General features: G+C 35.8%; 1 protein-coding gene and 1 pseudogene across 1 annotated transcript in view; one reads left to right on the top strand and one right to left on the bottom strand.

Moving 5' to 3' along the window:
- The first annotated feature begins 4,435 nt into the window (after nt 1-4,435).
- On the top strand, nt 4,436-4,918 carry LOC118543954 (ATP synthase peripheral stalk subunit d, mitochondrial pseudogene; annotated as a pseudogene).
- A 6,859-nt stretch (nt 4,919-11,777) lies between these two features.
- THEMIS (thymocyte selection associated) overlaps nt 11,778-17,369 on the bottom strand; it is a 182,200-nt gene continuing 176,608 nt past the window's right edge. The window contains exon 6 of the mRNA XM_036105380.2: nt 11,778-13,716. Within this exon, the coding sequence (XP_035961273.1) occupies nt 13,685-13,716 (32 nt within the window). The 3' untranslated portion in view covers nt 11,778-13,684. The remainder of the gene's footprint in view (nt 13,717-17,369) is intronic.

Raw genomic sequence — 17,369 nt, 5'->3', positions numbered from 1 at the left:
AAAATAAAAAAATAAAATAGGGGCACCTGGGTGGCTTAGTCAGTTAAGCATCCAACTCTTGATTTCAGCTCAGGTCATGATCTTGGGGTCATGAGATCAAGCCCCACGTTGTGCTCCTTGCTCACTGGGGAGTCTGCTTGAGATTCTCTCTCTCTCTCCCTCTGCCCCTCCCCCCTAAAATAAATAAATAAGTCTTTTAAAAAATAAAATAATAAAATAAATATGGGAAACAACATTAACTGCAATCTAAGCATTAGTTTTAATACATTTATATAGTATAGATATACAATACATATATTATTATTTACAGCTTTTGGTATATGAACTACAGAACTTAATACATTGAAATGCTAAAGAGTGTTCGGCTACTTTACTTGTCATGAGAAGGGTGGTAACTTTGCTAAACTGGACTTAATTTTGCCAACTTTAGCCCTAAAAGTTAAACTAATATTTTAAGATTCCTACTACAGACTCTCCGTTATTTTAACTGATAAAAATGGCATACATGGATTTTGAACCATTGTTTATTTTACTCAACTGTTTGAAATCAGGCAATAGAAAGAGCAGGTTTCAATCCTTGAATACACATAATCTGGCAGCAAGGGCTCTTACACATAAAAAGAAACAATAATAGCTAATAATTACTTGGCAACAAAGTATATTTTTATATTTTTCATGTCAATCTACAAATAAAAAGTTGAATACCAATTAAAAACTGTCAGGAAATGGATGAAACGTAATTCAAATGCTCTAAAAGATTATTTGTTTCAAATATTGATAATGTAATATGTATTATTGATACTGGAAACACAAGCAGGATTTCAAGCTAAAAACAGGGGAAATGAAGAAAGAGACTAACGTTGACCATGTACATTTCAAGGGCCAGACACTGGGTAGTGCCTCACGTGCATCTGCCATCTCTTCATCTCCATGACAATTCTGGGGACAGATGTCAATAGCTGTGCCAGCCACCCCATTTTATAGGTAAAGAAATGGACTCCCATTCCTGTGATCACACAACTAGTAAGTGACGAAGGTGGATCTGAATTCAGTTCACTCTGACTTCAAAAATCAATGCTATTGTAGATAATGCTGCTATAAACTTCGAGATGCATGCCACCCTTTGAATTAATATTTTTGTATTCTTTGAGTAAATTTCTAGTAGTGCAATTGCTGGATCGCAGTGTAGTTCTATTCGATCTTAGTACAATTAACATATTCTGTATTATTTCAATCCTTTAAAAGATTGCCTTATGACCCTGTATGTAGACAACTGTACAAAGAATGTGTTCTCTATATGTCCATTTGATCAAGTTAATTAGAACTTTTTAAAAAAAAATCAGCTTATTCTACTATAGAGATTGGTATATTAAAAATCACCCATTATAGTTGTAGAATTGCCTATTCTTAACATTTCTGTGAAATTTTTAGCTTCATCTATTTTAAACTTAAGATATAGAGAGTAAAATACAGTTGTTAAATTTCTGTCAGTGTGTTAAATTTATAGTCTAATATTTTTTATGATAACATATAACCATTTTATATTTGGCACTGATTTGGCCTTAAATCTTTTTTTAAATCTAATTCCAATAAAGCTATGCTAGCATTCAAAGAAAAAAAAAACAAAAATCAATGCTTTCAGTGCTTATCAAATTTTCATATACATACACTAAACTTACACTTTGGGAAAAATGCTCTAAATACAATATCAGCAATTTTTTAGTTCTCTCATTTTTTCACAAGCCTTAGAAAAATGGCTCCTGGGTCTCATGTTGTCTTGAACGATGCCCCACTGGTCAAGTCTGACTTTTATTCATTAGTGAACAAAGTTCTTCATTTCATACTTTCATTCAACTATTATGTTAAGCACTCAGGAGACTAGAGAAAGCTTAAGATACAAATCTAAGTTAAAGGCAACATAGTAAATTGAATTTATACATCATTAGAGATTCATGTATTGTGTATCTACAATGTGTCGTTGCAGATACAAAGACCTGAATACGAGGAATCCATTGAAAATATTCGCAAGTATGCACAACACTGAAGACAAATTATTGTACCATATGTACTATATATAGTGGTTGAGAAGAGGTAGGAATGATGGTGTCTGCTTGAATGAGTCTTGCAGAACTTACAGAGAAGATGTTTGAACTCTGCAGTGCACTAGCCTGATTGAGATGGGACGAAAGAGGAGTACGTGTAGAGGCAAGAAAGAGATGGAGAGAAGTACATGGTCTTGAGACGTAATTGGAAGGTAATACTACATCCTGGGTAATGACCCTTCATGGCCTTAGAATAACACCGCCACTGGGACGCAGGAGAGTTTGGGTCAGCGAGAAGAAGCTGTTGACTCTTGCACATTAGCTGGTCTAACCTGACATGTTCCCTTTCCACAACATCATTCCCAAGGAGTTACTAATCATTTCGTATTTTGGTAACACTTTCTATTTAACATAGTTGTACCAGTGTCCCTTAGTTATTTTTGATACTGTAATGTATTTATTCACAAAGTTAAACTGTATACCTCTATAATTTAGACCCTCAGTCCTTGCTTTACAAACAGTGGCACGGAACCATAAAAATAATTGTACAAGCCGACATTGCGCAGTGATCTTAATTCTCAATGAGAATGTTTAAAATTGTTCCATGATCTTTACAAATTTTGTCTAGACATGAAAACAACTTACTGTCAGTTATAAATGTATAAGGAAATGAAAAACAATAGTAAAACTAATATTTATCTAGTACACTGTAAGTGAAAGCATTGGGAACATTGAGAATTAAGATGTCCTATTTCTTTGTAAAAGACATACCAAGAATAGTGTGGCCAGTCCTTGCCTCCTTCTCCCTGGATCTCTTACAATAGAGCGAGCATACCTTGGTGAATTGTCATTTTCCTTTCTAAGTTTGGATGGTTTCCAGCGTTGCATCCTTGCAATGTTGTGAAATATCCCAGAGAGTTCCTCTAATGTGCAGATCTGTGCAGTCACCACCTCCTCCTCTTCATCCTCCTTTATGCTGCTCAGTTGGCCGTCACCAGGTTGCTCGGGCTGCGTACCTAGAGTCTCCGATGGCAACCATGTCAACATTCCCACCGTCAGCTATGCTTCCCAACTGCATTCATGTCCGACTCAAATTTCACTGCCCATATTACCGCCTTTCATTTCTTTGCTGCACTTTCATTTTGGTTGGCTTCTTTGACACCCATTTTGGACTATCTAATTTTCTAAAGTGTCGGGTGAGTTTATCACTGGGAGACAAGGGAACAACACAATCACATACTTTGCTGTCCTGTGTGAACACAAAGAATAACAGAGGTGCAGTGAGTGAGCAGCCACCAATGTACTTCGAAAGAAATAATGTGATTAGTCACTGACCTATATGTACTGTGTTCTTTACATAGAGATTTGTGGAAGGAAGAGCTAGCAGCCTTGTTTGCACTTGTATACTTAGCTCATTGACTGTGATACTAAAATTTGAACCGTGTTGTTAGGGGACTGTTATTATTTGGTGTTATTTAACTAAACCATGGTAACTAAAAATTGTGCATAGGGGCACCATGCAAGACACACACACACACACACAGAGGATTGAGTACAACAAGGATGTGGAACAACTGGAAATCTCATAGGCAGCTGACTGAAATGAACAGAGGATAATTTTGGAAACATTTTGAGAGTTTCATAAAAAGTTAAATATATACCTACTGTATGACCCAGACATCAGAAATAGAAGCATATATCCATAGAAGAACTTGCAGATGGTTGTTCCTAGTAGCTTTATTTGTAATAGCCAAAAACTGGAAATAATCTAAATGTCCATCAACAGGTGAATGAATAAACAACTTGTGGTATATCCACACAGTGGAACACTGCTCAGCAGAATAAAGGTTAAACAATTTATATACACAATATAGCATGTATGACTCTCAAAATAATTACACTACTACGAAAGTAAAAGAGAAAAGTATAGACTCCATGACTCCACTTATAAAAAGTCTGGAAAATACAAACTGATTTATAGTGATAGAAGACAGTAAGCAGTCAGAAAGGGACAGAAAGAAGAGACAGAGAAAAGTGGGAGGAGCAAATACAAAAGTACATGAGGAAATTTTTTGGCATTATGGATATGTTCATCATGTTGGATTGAGATGATGGTTTTATTTAAATATATGTCCAAATTAATCAAACTTTCCATTGTAAATATGTGCAGTTTATTGTATGTCAATTATATCTCAAAAAAGCTGTTGTAAAAATAAATATAAAAATATACTCCATTTTTCTTTGTCTTTTCTTTTACTGTCATTAACTTTGCATATACTTTAAAATTGTATTCCTTTATACTTGTTTAATGGTGATATAAATTAATTGAAATAAATTTGGTTTAGCTGTTCCTTGCTGCTGTGGACTATGAGCCATCCGTGAAGGATCTCAAGATGGCGGGGTGAAAACTTGCTCTAAAAGCCATTAACTGGGTAGCTTTTGGGGAGATCATACCCTGAAACCAGAAGGCCATTGCTAACGTCCTGAAATCCTGGAAAGAGACACTTACCTCCAGGTTGGCTACTCTCCCTGAGAAACCAGCTACTATCGACTGGGCTTACAACAAGGCCAATGTGGCAAAGGCTGGCTTGGTAGATGACTTTTAGAAGAAGTTTAATGCCTTGAAGGTTCCTGTGCCAAGGATAAATACACTGTTCGGGTGGTTGCTGAAGAAAAAGAAGATGTGAACAGTTGTGCTGACTTTTTTGTCTCTCTCAAAGGCCAGGATTGAGGAATATGAAAAAGAGCTGGAGAAGATGAAGAACATAATTCCATTTGATCAGATGACCATTGAGGACCTGAATGAAGTCTTCTCAGAAACCAAATTAGACAAGAAGTATCCCTATTGGCCTCACAAGCCAATCGAAAATGTATAAACTTGAGTTGGAGAGAAAGCTCTGGCCCTCGTATTATAAATGCTGGACATTAAAAATAATGATATGGTACATAAAATAAAATAAAATAAAATAAAATAAAATAAAATAAATTTGGTTTAACATTTTTTCAAAAATTTGCTCTGACCTTTTGTATTATGACAAGAATTAATTATTGACACAATATGTTTTAAGTTCCATGCCATTCTTATTGTCCAGAAAATTTCTAAAAATAGGTAATGAAAATCTAAAAGATTTTTAGATTTTTACCTTAATTATGTGGCTAATAGATCAGTATAATTTTATCATTAAAAGTAGTTAATGAAATCTGAAAGATTGTTAAGCTTTTTATCTTAATTGAATGGCTAAATAGATCAGTATAATTCTATCATTAAAAGTAATTAATAGAGCTGCCAGCTCTTAGAATAGGAACCTAATTGGTCACAGAAACACTTAAAAATAAAAATTGAGCTTCCTTTTTTCCAATGGGGAAATTTTTCAATTAATTCAGAGAAAATAAATTAGGATAGTTTAAAATATAGATTACAATTCTGGGCATATTATTCAACATAAAAATCAAATTAAAAATTTTACTAAAATTCCCATTTATGATTGGTTTAAATATACTCTGTAGAAATAACATAAATGGTTGGTATCCTAAAATGAATTTATTGAGCAAGACATTTGAAATAATACTTTAAAATAAGTATCAGTAAGTTTCATACTTGCAGAAATCAGGGGAAAACGTAGGCCTTCTCCTTCCTTCTTCATAACCTATGTTTAAACCTATGTTTTGACATAACTGAGTCAAACTTTAAGGCGGACATATCTATGAATCAGAACAGGAGCAGGTAGGAGAGAAGCAGCCAAATCTAATCATTCATGCTTTCTTGTTGTTGTTGCCAGATTATAATTGGGTGTTTGTGGCCCTGATTGCTGTTAATGGTGAGGTATTCTTGCAAATAAAATTAAAATTAACAAGTTTACAAGCATAGTTTACTTTATACAAATTGATGAATAATGTTCCCCAAATACCAAGCTTCAGAAGCATTAAAAACTTTTAGTTGTCAATTTTGGCATATGATTCTGTGGAGTACCGTTAACCTCCCTCAGAGGTGGGAATGTTACAGTATCTTCATAATGTTGCCTGGCGTTTCCAGTGATTATTTGCTCTAGGCTATAGCTCTTTGTAGCTACTTTAACAGAAGAAATGCAAAAAGGAGACAGGAATGTTGTTGAATACCCCCACATGAATTCAGAAACTGATCTAAAATCTAATACAGCCTAAGCAATATCAATGGCAAGACCAAAATCAAGCCGACAAAATATTTTCACTGTTTAAATGGAAAAATGAGTCTATAGGAAACAACATGTACCCTAAAAATTCATCTTAATAATTCAACCAACATCAATGCAACATTTTCTATGCCTGGAATATTTGTCTCGGAACAAAGATCAAGATTATGGATGAGGACAATTACTGCCTTGTGTGTTGTAAAATTTGATTTTAAGAATAATAAGTCTTAAATAATAAATGTGTTATCATTTAATTTTTAATGATTTTTATGTAACATTTATTTCGTTAATGTTCCCTTCCTTAACTTTTTTCTAATAATCAAATATCTTTTTCAAGTAGACATCATTTTTACATTTTATCACAATATATTGTTCTCTTAAGATTAATAAATCATGCATTTATTATCATATCTCTATTTTTTAACTAAAACCTCTAAAACTAAAACTCTGTCACAAAAAATGATTCACTATTATTATGAGCATTTATTATTATTTTCAAGGATATAAATAAATTACCATTTTAAAATATAAGAAAACTTTATGATTTGGAGAATTCCCCACAAATTCCAGTTTCCTATGCCCAAACTCCCAGGATTAGTATCTATACGGAATTTGAAAGCACCTGGTGAGCAGTTTTATTTATTCCCCACTTTAACAGTCCTGGATATACAGATTTATTTGAAGTCTAGCTTCACCTTTAATTTCCATGGCTTGTGGGTTATCAGTCCTGGGTTATCAAGTTGTTCCAAGACTTTGTAAACCCATGTTCAAAATTTCCTTTCCCCATGACTTTGTTGTGAGAATAGGATGTAGTAGTATTTTGAGTACATCTTTCCATACACATACCAAAATGAAGTAATTCAGTTACTCAAACACAAACCACAATGACAAAAATCACCAAAAGTAACATAAAACAAAATATATGATCTAATTCCCACTCTCATAAAGGAAACATATTTGTAACAAATTCTCATAAAGTGAATTAATATTTTAGACTTTTAGAATCTAAATGAGAAAAAATATATGGGTAGCTTTTACTTTTTAATACTTTAAATATATGAACCAGTAATCCAGATTAAATTATTATCAGGGAATTATTTCCACGTAATGAGAGATGAGAAATGATTTGGCCATTCCCCTCCAATAGCACACTGTTAGTCTAGCCAAGGATATGACCAGTTGAAATATTTTTTGCTACTATTTCACTATGAACCTCTAACTTAGAAATAAGAATTCTTCATGTATCTTAACATGCACTGTAAATATTCAACCCAAGCTTGGGGTTTCCTCATATTGCACAAAAGGAAATAAAATGAATTCAATTAAATATCAGGGTTATGTCTAAAAATGTATAAATACCGTTATTTATTAAATACTTTGATAACACTGACTAAAGAGTTTAGCTTTTACTTTTGAATACTGCATAAGAGTTTGACATACAATGTAGAAGGCATTTATTTTTAACAAAAAGATTTGGGGGCATTTTAAGAAACGTGCTGAGGAAAATGTGTTTCTTATCTTTTATTAGTATGTGGGATAAATATCTGAAAATATTTATGAGATTATCCTAAGGGAAAAATGCATTCCAGCAAGATAAAAGTATATGCCTACTAACAGAGTTGTAGAGCAAAAGCAGAGCAAAAGTATGTGCCTACTAACATTACATACGATAAAATAAAGTGCTTGCAAGGGATTATAATGTGTACTTTGAGGGAGGTTTGCTGAATAGCTACTTCCTCTGTTGGAATCAAATCAAATACCAGTGTTTTCCTTATATCATTTTTCTTATATTTATTATGAAATATTTCATATATACAAAAACCTATATATAACGTATGATATAATATACATATCATATAAATACATATAAAGAATAAAAAACATCTACAGACCCACAAACAAGCATAAGAAATAGAACATTAACAATATACTTGAAGGCCCTTAGGTTCCCATCCCAATCCATCCTCAACTTTTACCCCGGGGTAAGTACTATTCTGAAACTTATTCTTATCATTCTCTTGCTTTATCATATACATTCAGCGAAGCACACAACTGTTACATGTAAAGCTCGATGACTTTATATCTATGTGTATGCCCATGTAATCAGAACACAGATTAAGATATATAACATTTCCAGTACCCCAGAAAGCTCTATTGTATCTCCTCCCAGTCATTTCCAACCCCAATGCTGCAAACAGTATACTTCCTTCTTTTAACATAAAGCGGTATTGCTTGTTCTTAAAATTAATATAAATGGTGTCATACAGCATATAATATTTTTGGGGGGAGGGGAGCAGAGGGAGAGGCAGAGAGAGAGAATCTTAAGCAGGCTCCATGCCCAGCACAGAGTTCAATGCAGGGCTTGATCTCACAACCCTGAGGTCATGACCAGAGCCAAGATCAAGAGTTGGACACGTAACTGACTGAGCCACCCAGGCGCCCTCAGCATATACTGACTTCTACTGTTCAATGCTGTGGCTTTGAAATATATTCACATTGTTGTGTGTATCATGGCACTCACATTGTTGCTGCCTCATTTTCCACGCTTTGTCTAGTCTACAGCTCATGGTCATGGATTGTTCCCAGTTTGGAGCTGTTATGAGTAAGGCTGGTACAAACATCTTTGTACATGTCTTATTGGTAGGCTAATGCATTCAGTTTTGTTGGATTTACACCTAAGAGTGGAAATTCTGGGTCACAGGTAGGTATATGCTTACTTTTAGTAGATATTGCAGTTTGCCAAAGTAAATGTATCACATTAAACTCCCACCAGCAATATGTGTGAGTTCTGATTGCTCCACACTTTCTTCAAAACTTACTCATTTTTTTTAATTTAAATTTTTAGCCATCTGGTGGATTTGTAATGGTATACGTCATTGTGGTTTAATTTGCATTTTCCTAAAGACTGCTGTGATTTTGAGCACATTTACATATGTTCATTATCCATTTGGATATCCTTGTACATGAAATGCCTGCTTAAGTCCTTTAACTTCTCTTAAAATTAGGTTGTCTACATTTTACTTAATGGTTTGTAGGAGTTATTTTTATGTTCTGGATATAATTCTTATGTTGGATGTATATATGGCAAACTCCTCTCCCATTCTGAAAATTCCCTTTTAACATACCATTCCTTCTTGATTCTCAGATCTTTATATCTGGATTTATTTTCTTTCTTAGAGTACATCCTTTATATAGTCTTGTACTGAGAATTCAAGTCACTGCAAATCCTGGTTTTGATTATCTGTGAAAGTCTTTATTCTTATTTTTAAAAATTATTTAATTTGGTTCACAGTTCTTGAGAGTTTCCCCCCAGCACCCCGGCTTCCAGCTTCTGTTCTGATCTTAGAAAAGTCTACTGTTTTCCCAATTATTGCCCTAGCCTTATCTTTGCATCCATCTTCTCAAATTTTACTATAATAGGATATGTTGGGAAATTACTTTTTTATCTTTCTTGAGATATGCTATATTTTTAAAATCCGAGAATTAGAATCATTTATCAAGTCTAGAAAATTCTCACATATCATCTCTGAATATTGCCTCACCTCAGCCTTGCACCACTCTCTTAATTTCTCCTGCTCTAATTATATAAATGCTATGCCTTCTTAAACTCATCTCAACATCTTTTAACATCTCTTTTACATTTTCTGTTGTCTTTCTTTGATGCATTCTGAGTGATAACTTAAGGTATACCGTCTCATCAACTTTCTCTTCTGTTGTGCCTAACTTTTAAAAAATTATTATATATATTTTTTGTTTCTAATATTTTTGTTTCCTTTGTACTCTTGCAAGAAAAAGACCACTGAATTTCACTTTCAAGTTGTCCATCAAATATACAAGACACAATAGGCTCACCCAGCATTAAGTTTATTTAGCTTTAATAAAGAAGAGAAAACAGATAGGAGCACTACGCAGAGAAGGATAACTCTGGAAGCTTCGGACATCCAGGTGCAGCATCTCATGTGCCCAATCATTTGCACTGCTCTAAGAAATGACAAGAAGATGGTAAGAGTGTCAGTCACATCAGAATAGGGAAGCCACAGAGGCTAGAGCCCCTCAGTATAAGTATCTTTCTAGTCACCTGAAGGGGTATGTAGCCAGCTCCCATTCTTTAGCGAGGCTTCAGTACCTTAATGACAGAATATGTAATAAATAAGAATAACAGTCATGCACAGAGTGCTTGAATTTATTCTTTCATAAAGTAGGTCAAGTAACAGATGGAGTCTTTTGGGTCAAGTCTATTTCATGGTAAGTTTACTGGTTCCATAGACACTACCAGTGGTCGTTCCCTCAATTCTCAAGTTATAATCAAAATAGACATACTTGGTGGCTCTTGGAACCATAGCAATGGTTCCTTGGTCTGTGGAGAAAGAGCTATTCTAGTAGCAAAAGCTGAGATGAATCCTTTGAATCCCTTCTTCACTTTCTTCTGACCAATACTAGTGAACATAAAACAAATCATAGCCCAGGTGTTGGCAGAAATCAGTGCCCCCTCAAAAATTTGAAGATATATAGTATGTTAGATAAGATCAATTCTTAGGGAGGAAAATAAAATAAAGTGTGGAAGGAGATAGGAAGAACTAAGTGGGGTTGAGGTGGTTTTCTGGGCAGGCATTCGTACAGAACCGAGGGAGTGACCTGTGTGGGTGTCTGGGCAAAAAGCATTTCCTGTGGAGAGAAAGCAAATGCAAAGGACTTGAACCAAGACTGTCCTGGTGTGTTTGATGAGCAGTGGGGAGGCCAGCATGACTTGAGCTCAGTGAGTGAGAAGAGGCCAGACAGGTGACAGCAACAATCATGTAGGACTTTGTAGATCATTTTAGAAGAGTAAAAACCTCTTGAGTGAGGCAGGAAGCAGTGTGGTGTGAAATAATACGTGTCTTAATGAGATCATGCTGGCTACTTCATTAAGAACAGATTGATTGGCAGCCAGAGTAGGAGACTGGCTATGGGGTTAGTACGAGTGGAAGCAGTAGAAATGGTAAAATTGTGGAAATATTTTTATACTTTCATTCTATTAGATTCAGTCTTTAGTATTCAAGCCTCTTGGGAGATACTCCCATGAATTTTATATATCCTCTTCCCGTTAGAGTACATGTATCTTGAGCCTTTGGATAAACATCCAGAAGTCTCATTAATGTTGACCTTGATCTTAAAACAAACACTTTTTATATTGAAGTCCTGATTATAAGAGCCGAACACATCTCAAAAAGAACATTTTCCTTTCTCCATTTCTCACTCCTTTCCATTCCCTTCCTAAAACTGCTCGCCTAATTCAATTAGGAGGAGGGCAACATTAATAACTGGGAGCCTTGGCAGCTCTGTATACAGCATGACCATACTGTGGAATTTGGTCATGTGTCCAGCATTCTGGGTCCCTGCCTGTGTAAGGAGGGCAGGAGGACAGTGTCTTTCTTCTCTTGGCTTCTTTCACACAGGAGGCCTTCTTCTTAGCAATGAAGAACTGATTTCAATTCCAGTTAAAGAATTTTAACTTAGTTGTTATAAGAAGAAAGAGAGTTATTCCATAGTTAAACATGATAAAGGACACACACACACACAAACACGATGAAAATTAGAAAATTTATTTTCAACCTTCCAAAATCTTCCACAGATGAACCTGAAATTGATTAAAACACCCTTCAATAGCAAGAGAGATGGAATCAAAGTACCTAAACGGATTTGTATTAAGTTAGCGATGTTTATATCTGATGTCCACTAGAAAGACCCTGATGGTTTACGACCAAACCTAAGACATGCATTCTCTTGATTTTCCAATCAAAGTACTGTACTTACTAAAAGTACTAATTTAATTGTTCTCATATACCAAATAAAAACCACTAATTATTCATTGCTATTTGAAAAATAGAAAATTGGCCTGTGAGTTCTAGGAGTTTGCCAACATTGCTGAATTGAGAAAGGATTCTCTGTGGAATTCAATAATCAAAAATTTGATAAAAAAATCAAATGTGGGGATGAAAAGTTCTTGTTCTTTGAAAAGCTTTGAAAAGTTCTTGTTCTTATGGACACAAACCAGCAAAATAAGTAAAGGTGAAACCATCTCAGAAAATTTCAGAAGTTGTAAATAACAAACTATAGCATCACATCAAGTCACTAAACAATCTTGATAGTATTAGAAATCAGGATTCATGGGCGCCTGGGTGGCTCAGTTGGTTAGGCGACTGCCTTCGGCTCAGGTCATGATCCTGGAGTCCCTGGATCGAGTCCTGCATCGGGCTCCCTGCTCGGCAGGGAGTCTGCTTCTCCCTCTGACCCTCCCCCCTCTCATGTGCTCTCTCTCTCTCTCTCATTCTCTCTCAAATAAAATCTTTAAAAAAAAAAATTAAAAAAAAAAAAAGGAATCAGGATTCATTTCCACTATAAAAGAAAAAAAGGTAAGGGGAAGTAAGCTGTATCAGAATATAAATATTGTGTGAAAGATCTCTTACTGTAGGTTTTTTTTTTCTGTTGAAAAGCTGTTTCATGATTTGTTGTCTTCCCAAAATCTTTGGTACTTAACTAATGAATAATTTTTGTATCTAATATAAAATAATTATGAGATAGATTAGCCAACAGTTTTTGTATGGAGTATGACCTATGAACAAAGTCCAAAGCTTGCCATTAAATTCCTGTGTGACCAATAAGAAAACTTCTCTGTCTCTTCATTTTGCTAGAGGCGAAATAATATGGTCCCTGTATACTTAATACGTAATGATACATAAACGAGATGGTTTTCTTATAATCCTAACAAGCATTCATCTAAAGGGTTATCTAGTATACAGCACATAAAATAATACAGCATATTATCAGATTTTTGGTGATATTGCAGTCATGAATTCTGGTTATTAGAGGGCAGGGGAAAAAGTTATAGAAAATTGCTGTGACTCATGATAGCTTTGGCTGTTAAGCCTCAAACACTTATTTACAAACAAACTGAAAATGTGAAGTCAAACTCATTTTCATAGCTCCAAGGAGATCAGATAAGAAACTTGGGTATTTTAAAATCACTCTCAGATATAATTATTTTTTTAAGTTATTTTTAGCAGGAATGATGATAATTCTAGAAAAATGGCAAAACAAATTCTGAAAACCTGAGAATATCTGGTGAGCTTTCCTCCTATTTTCAACTGGTTTTTACTCAGAAACTGAAATACAAAGTTAATTTTCAATTCCTTCTGGTTGGGAGGGGAAATAAGACCTGCAAAAAAGTATGCATATTAAATAAATATGTCCTGAGTAACAATACAACAATATATACAGATTTGGGCACAAGAGAACAGACCACGTGAATTCTATATCACAGGTTTCTCTTTAAGTATTATCTGTTCAAACTTTTGAGGTTGTTTTGTTCTCCTTTGCAGTGGCCAGTTTCTTCTGAGGTCTGCTGGGGAATGGTTGTTTTCAGCTTGAAGGCTAAGCTTACTTTTCCATCGCAACATTTATGTTCACTGCCCAGCTGGTTTCAGTCACATCTCATTATTTTTGATGTTTTTTACTTTTGACGATTTCTGTAAGTAAAGAAAAATAAAAGGGGTTCATCAGAAATATGTATTGGAAATAGCAAGGAAAGAAACTATGTGCTTTCAAATACTGTTTATAGTACACTCACATGCGTATATGTTCTTTGAAAAATAATTGGGAGCACATTAAGAGGAGGCAAACACACAAAAACCAAAAAACAAAACAAAACAAGGGAGAAATGTAAACTCTTCAGGAACAAGGCAGATATTTCTATGAGGTAGGAGATAATACCTGAAATTTGTAAAGTGTTCCTCAGGTTACAAAGTGCTTTTCTTTGCATTTTAGTTTATCTTAATAAAAACTCTAGTATGCAGGTAGCGTAAGGTAAAAAAAACTGAATCCACAATGAGGAGACTTGCCCAGCAATCACACAGCGAATAAGAGACTGAAGCTTGATTGTGCTCTACAAGTGTCTGATTGCAGACCCATCACCTTGGCTGTGACACGAGGCCTACAGAATGGAGCCCAAACCTAGTGGAGTTCTAAATACTGCAGAGGAGGAAAAGAGTACCTATAAATGTTAAACTGAAGAAAAAGTAACAGGTCTCAAGCATAAGCAGAGTGACCTACAGTTTCTAATGAGCATATACGGACTTGACATTAACATAAAATAACATCGTATCAAACCCTCAAGTAAAGCAAGCTACACTGCAGATAGGAATTCTGTGTATTCAAGCAAGACACTGCATTCCCTTCCATTATGGCTTTGTGGAACATGGGAATGGGTGGTTTAAAAAAATTCTAACAGCATGCACTATAATTGTCAAGTGGTACAGAAAACCAGTCATCTCTTGCTCTCCCATACTTCCACTGTACTAGTGATCTGTTAAGTGCTGGCCACGTGGCCCTGAAGACGAACACTCTGAGGCTCTTGACTCTGAGCTCTCATTAGCCCATGACTTCCTCCCTTCCTTCCCTTTCTTCCTCTTTTCCTCTCCATTTCTTCCTTCCTTCCTTCCTTTTTTCCTCCCCCCCCGGTCTTCTTCCTCTTGTTTTTTCCTTCTTTCCATTTCTCCCTCCCCTCCTTCTACCCTCCCACCCATTTCCTTCCTTCCTACCTTCCTTTTCTGCTACATACTAACTCTATAACCTTAAGGAAGTTACCTAGCCTTTATGTGCCTCATTTCCTCATCTTTAAAAAGAAGAGGGAAGGGATAATAATTCCTATTTTATAGGGTTATGACAAAGATTAAATGAGCCAATAGATGTAAAGAGTTTTACATTTAACACTAAGAGATTTACTGTCTCCCCAACTGTGTGAAATACGAAGACAAAATATAGCTTTGTGACCTCTGAGGAGCTCACAGACTAACTGGGAAAGAAGAAAAGAGATGTCAAAGCAGAAAGAAGTGGAATTTCTCCACATACCATGTTAATTTCCCTGGAAGTCTCAATTTATGTTCCTGTGTCAGTATCTCTCAGTGCTAACTGGGGCTGGGGGTTGGAGGTGTGGGGTGGGGGTAGTCAGTGGCCTAATGCGAGAAAGCCTGGATTCCATGCTCTTCTTTTAATTTTATTTTTATTTATTTGACAGAGAGAGACACAGCGAGAGAGGGAACACAAGCAGGGGGAGCAGGAGAGGGAGAAGCAGGCTTCCCGCCAAGCAGGGAGCCTGATGCGGGGCTGATCCCAGGACCCTGGGACCATGACCTGAGCCGAAGGCAGCTGCTTAATGACTGAGCGACCCAGGTGCCTCCCCCTCCAACCCTCCCGACCCTCCCCACCCCCCCACCCCCCCACCCGGCTCATGCTCTTCTTGATTTCATTCTCTCATTATCTGCTAGCTCCAACTGCTGCCTTTAGATTTTTTAGGTCTTCCTCACATCACAAACAGCAATAAAACTACCCACCATCGAATATACATTATAGATGAAAGAACACAGGCTTTTTAGGCAGTATGCCCAGATTTAATTCCCACTTCTATCAGCTACTATCTTTGTGACTTTATCCGTAAAAAGGGATAACAACATTATTTCTCCCACAGTGTTGCTTTTCTACGGGGGGTGGGGGTGGGGAAGGGGATGAGGGAAATGAAATCAAGATATTGTAGGACAGAGAAAGGGAATCTGAAGAACTAGGTCTGATTCCTGATTCTAAGACTTACAGGCTGTATGTCTGCAGGAATGTCTGAATTCCATTTCTCTATCAGGGAATGAGGTGTGATAGTAATAAGTGAATCATAGAGTTGAGGAAATATCAAGCGAAATAATGGTCCTGCAAGTGCTTTGTACAATGTAAAATGCTACAGAAATATTACCTGTTATTATCATCTCATATTCACATAAAACTATTATAAGCCTGTAGTCTGAAAGTTCAATCTGTCATCTTGACAGTTATTAGTCTCACTCTCCCTTGTCAATAAACTGATTTAAGATAGGACATAGTTAAGCAGAAAAATGGGAGGTGAGGGAATCAGAATAATCAGATTATCTCAATATAAAATAATAGGATTTAAATAGTCTTTGTTCTGGAAGGACCCTTATAAGTGGCCTTCCCTGCCTGATCTAGCCCAATCTTCCATCCAGTGTAAGAAGGCCCCAACTAACACTTGTGTTCTTGTGGCTGGTTCAGGTTGACAGAGTGGATTTCACGTTGAATAGAAACTGAGTTCTTTATTGTGTTAACTTTTAAGAATCTCAAAGTGTGCAGGAACTGATTTTTCTGACAATAATTTAGATTTTAAAATTCAAATTGATTTTAAATCTGAACTCTTTTGGCATTCATCAACTATTCCTTTTGGAAATGTCACAAACTTAACGTGGAGGTGGTGTTTCTTACACTGAACTGAATATTCACTGATTGCTTTTGAATTCACATTTACTTAAATGATCAAATTAACTAAGGGGTGTGGAATCGTGTGCACTCCTTGGAGATCAAGCCAAACACATCATCCACAGAAGGACAGATAAATAATGCAATTTGGTTTTGTCTCTCTAAAAAGTATTTTTTAGTTGTTAAAATCGACATCTTTGTAAGAATAGCCTACAATCCACAAAATAAAGGTTTATATATGTAAAATCAGATGAGTCTTTTGAATGAGAAGATTAAGGTGAAAGAAAAACCTCCATTTCCTCTTACTTTATAGGAATCAAGTTCAAGAATATCTAATATTGCTTTACATTCTCTTCTAGAGCTGATGCTTCCTAAAGAGTGAATTTGAACCTCTGCTAGTCACACCCTGCTCACTTTCCTTTTCAGGAACTTTGGGATCCAGTCCCCTCAAATTGCTCAAGCTGATGATGAACAGTAGAACCTGAAGTAAGCACATCTACTTCTTGTAGGGGGCAGCTTGATTGTGAAATGAGGTTTCCTGGAATCTCTTCTGAACATTTTCAACTGGATTTTTCACCCATGTACCCATTCTCACATCTGTACCATCTTCTCCTTTCCTTTCCTGAGGACCTTTTGTAATTAAGTCATTGGTTGAGATTGAAATAGCTGCTTTATTCTTCCTCTCATCATATTGCACCATTTTCCAGAGGCGAGTCTTATATTGATACTCATGGCAACTGTTTCTGCACACAGGAAATGTTTGATAGTTGTCACATATTATCTGTCAAGTGCAAAATGGGAGTCTGGGCCTCATTTCTCTGGTCAAGAAATACTTATCAAGAACCTACAACGATCCAGGCACTCTTTT

Source organism: Halichoerus grypus, chromosome 9 (assembly GCF_964656455.1).
Source record: "Halichoerus grypus chromosome 9, mHalGry1.hap1.1, whole genome shotgun sequence".
NCBI lineage: Eukaryota > Metazoa > Chordata > Mammalia > Carnivora > Phocidae > Halichoerus > Halichoerus grypus.
This window is presented reverse-complemented; position numbering and strand designations above follow the sequence as displayed.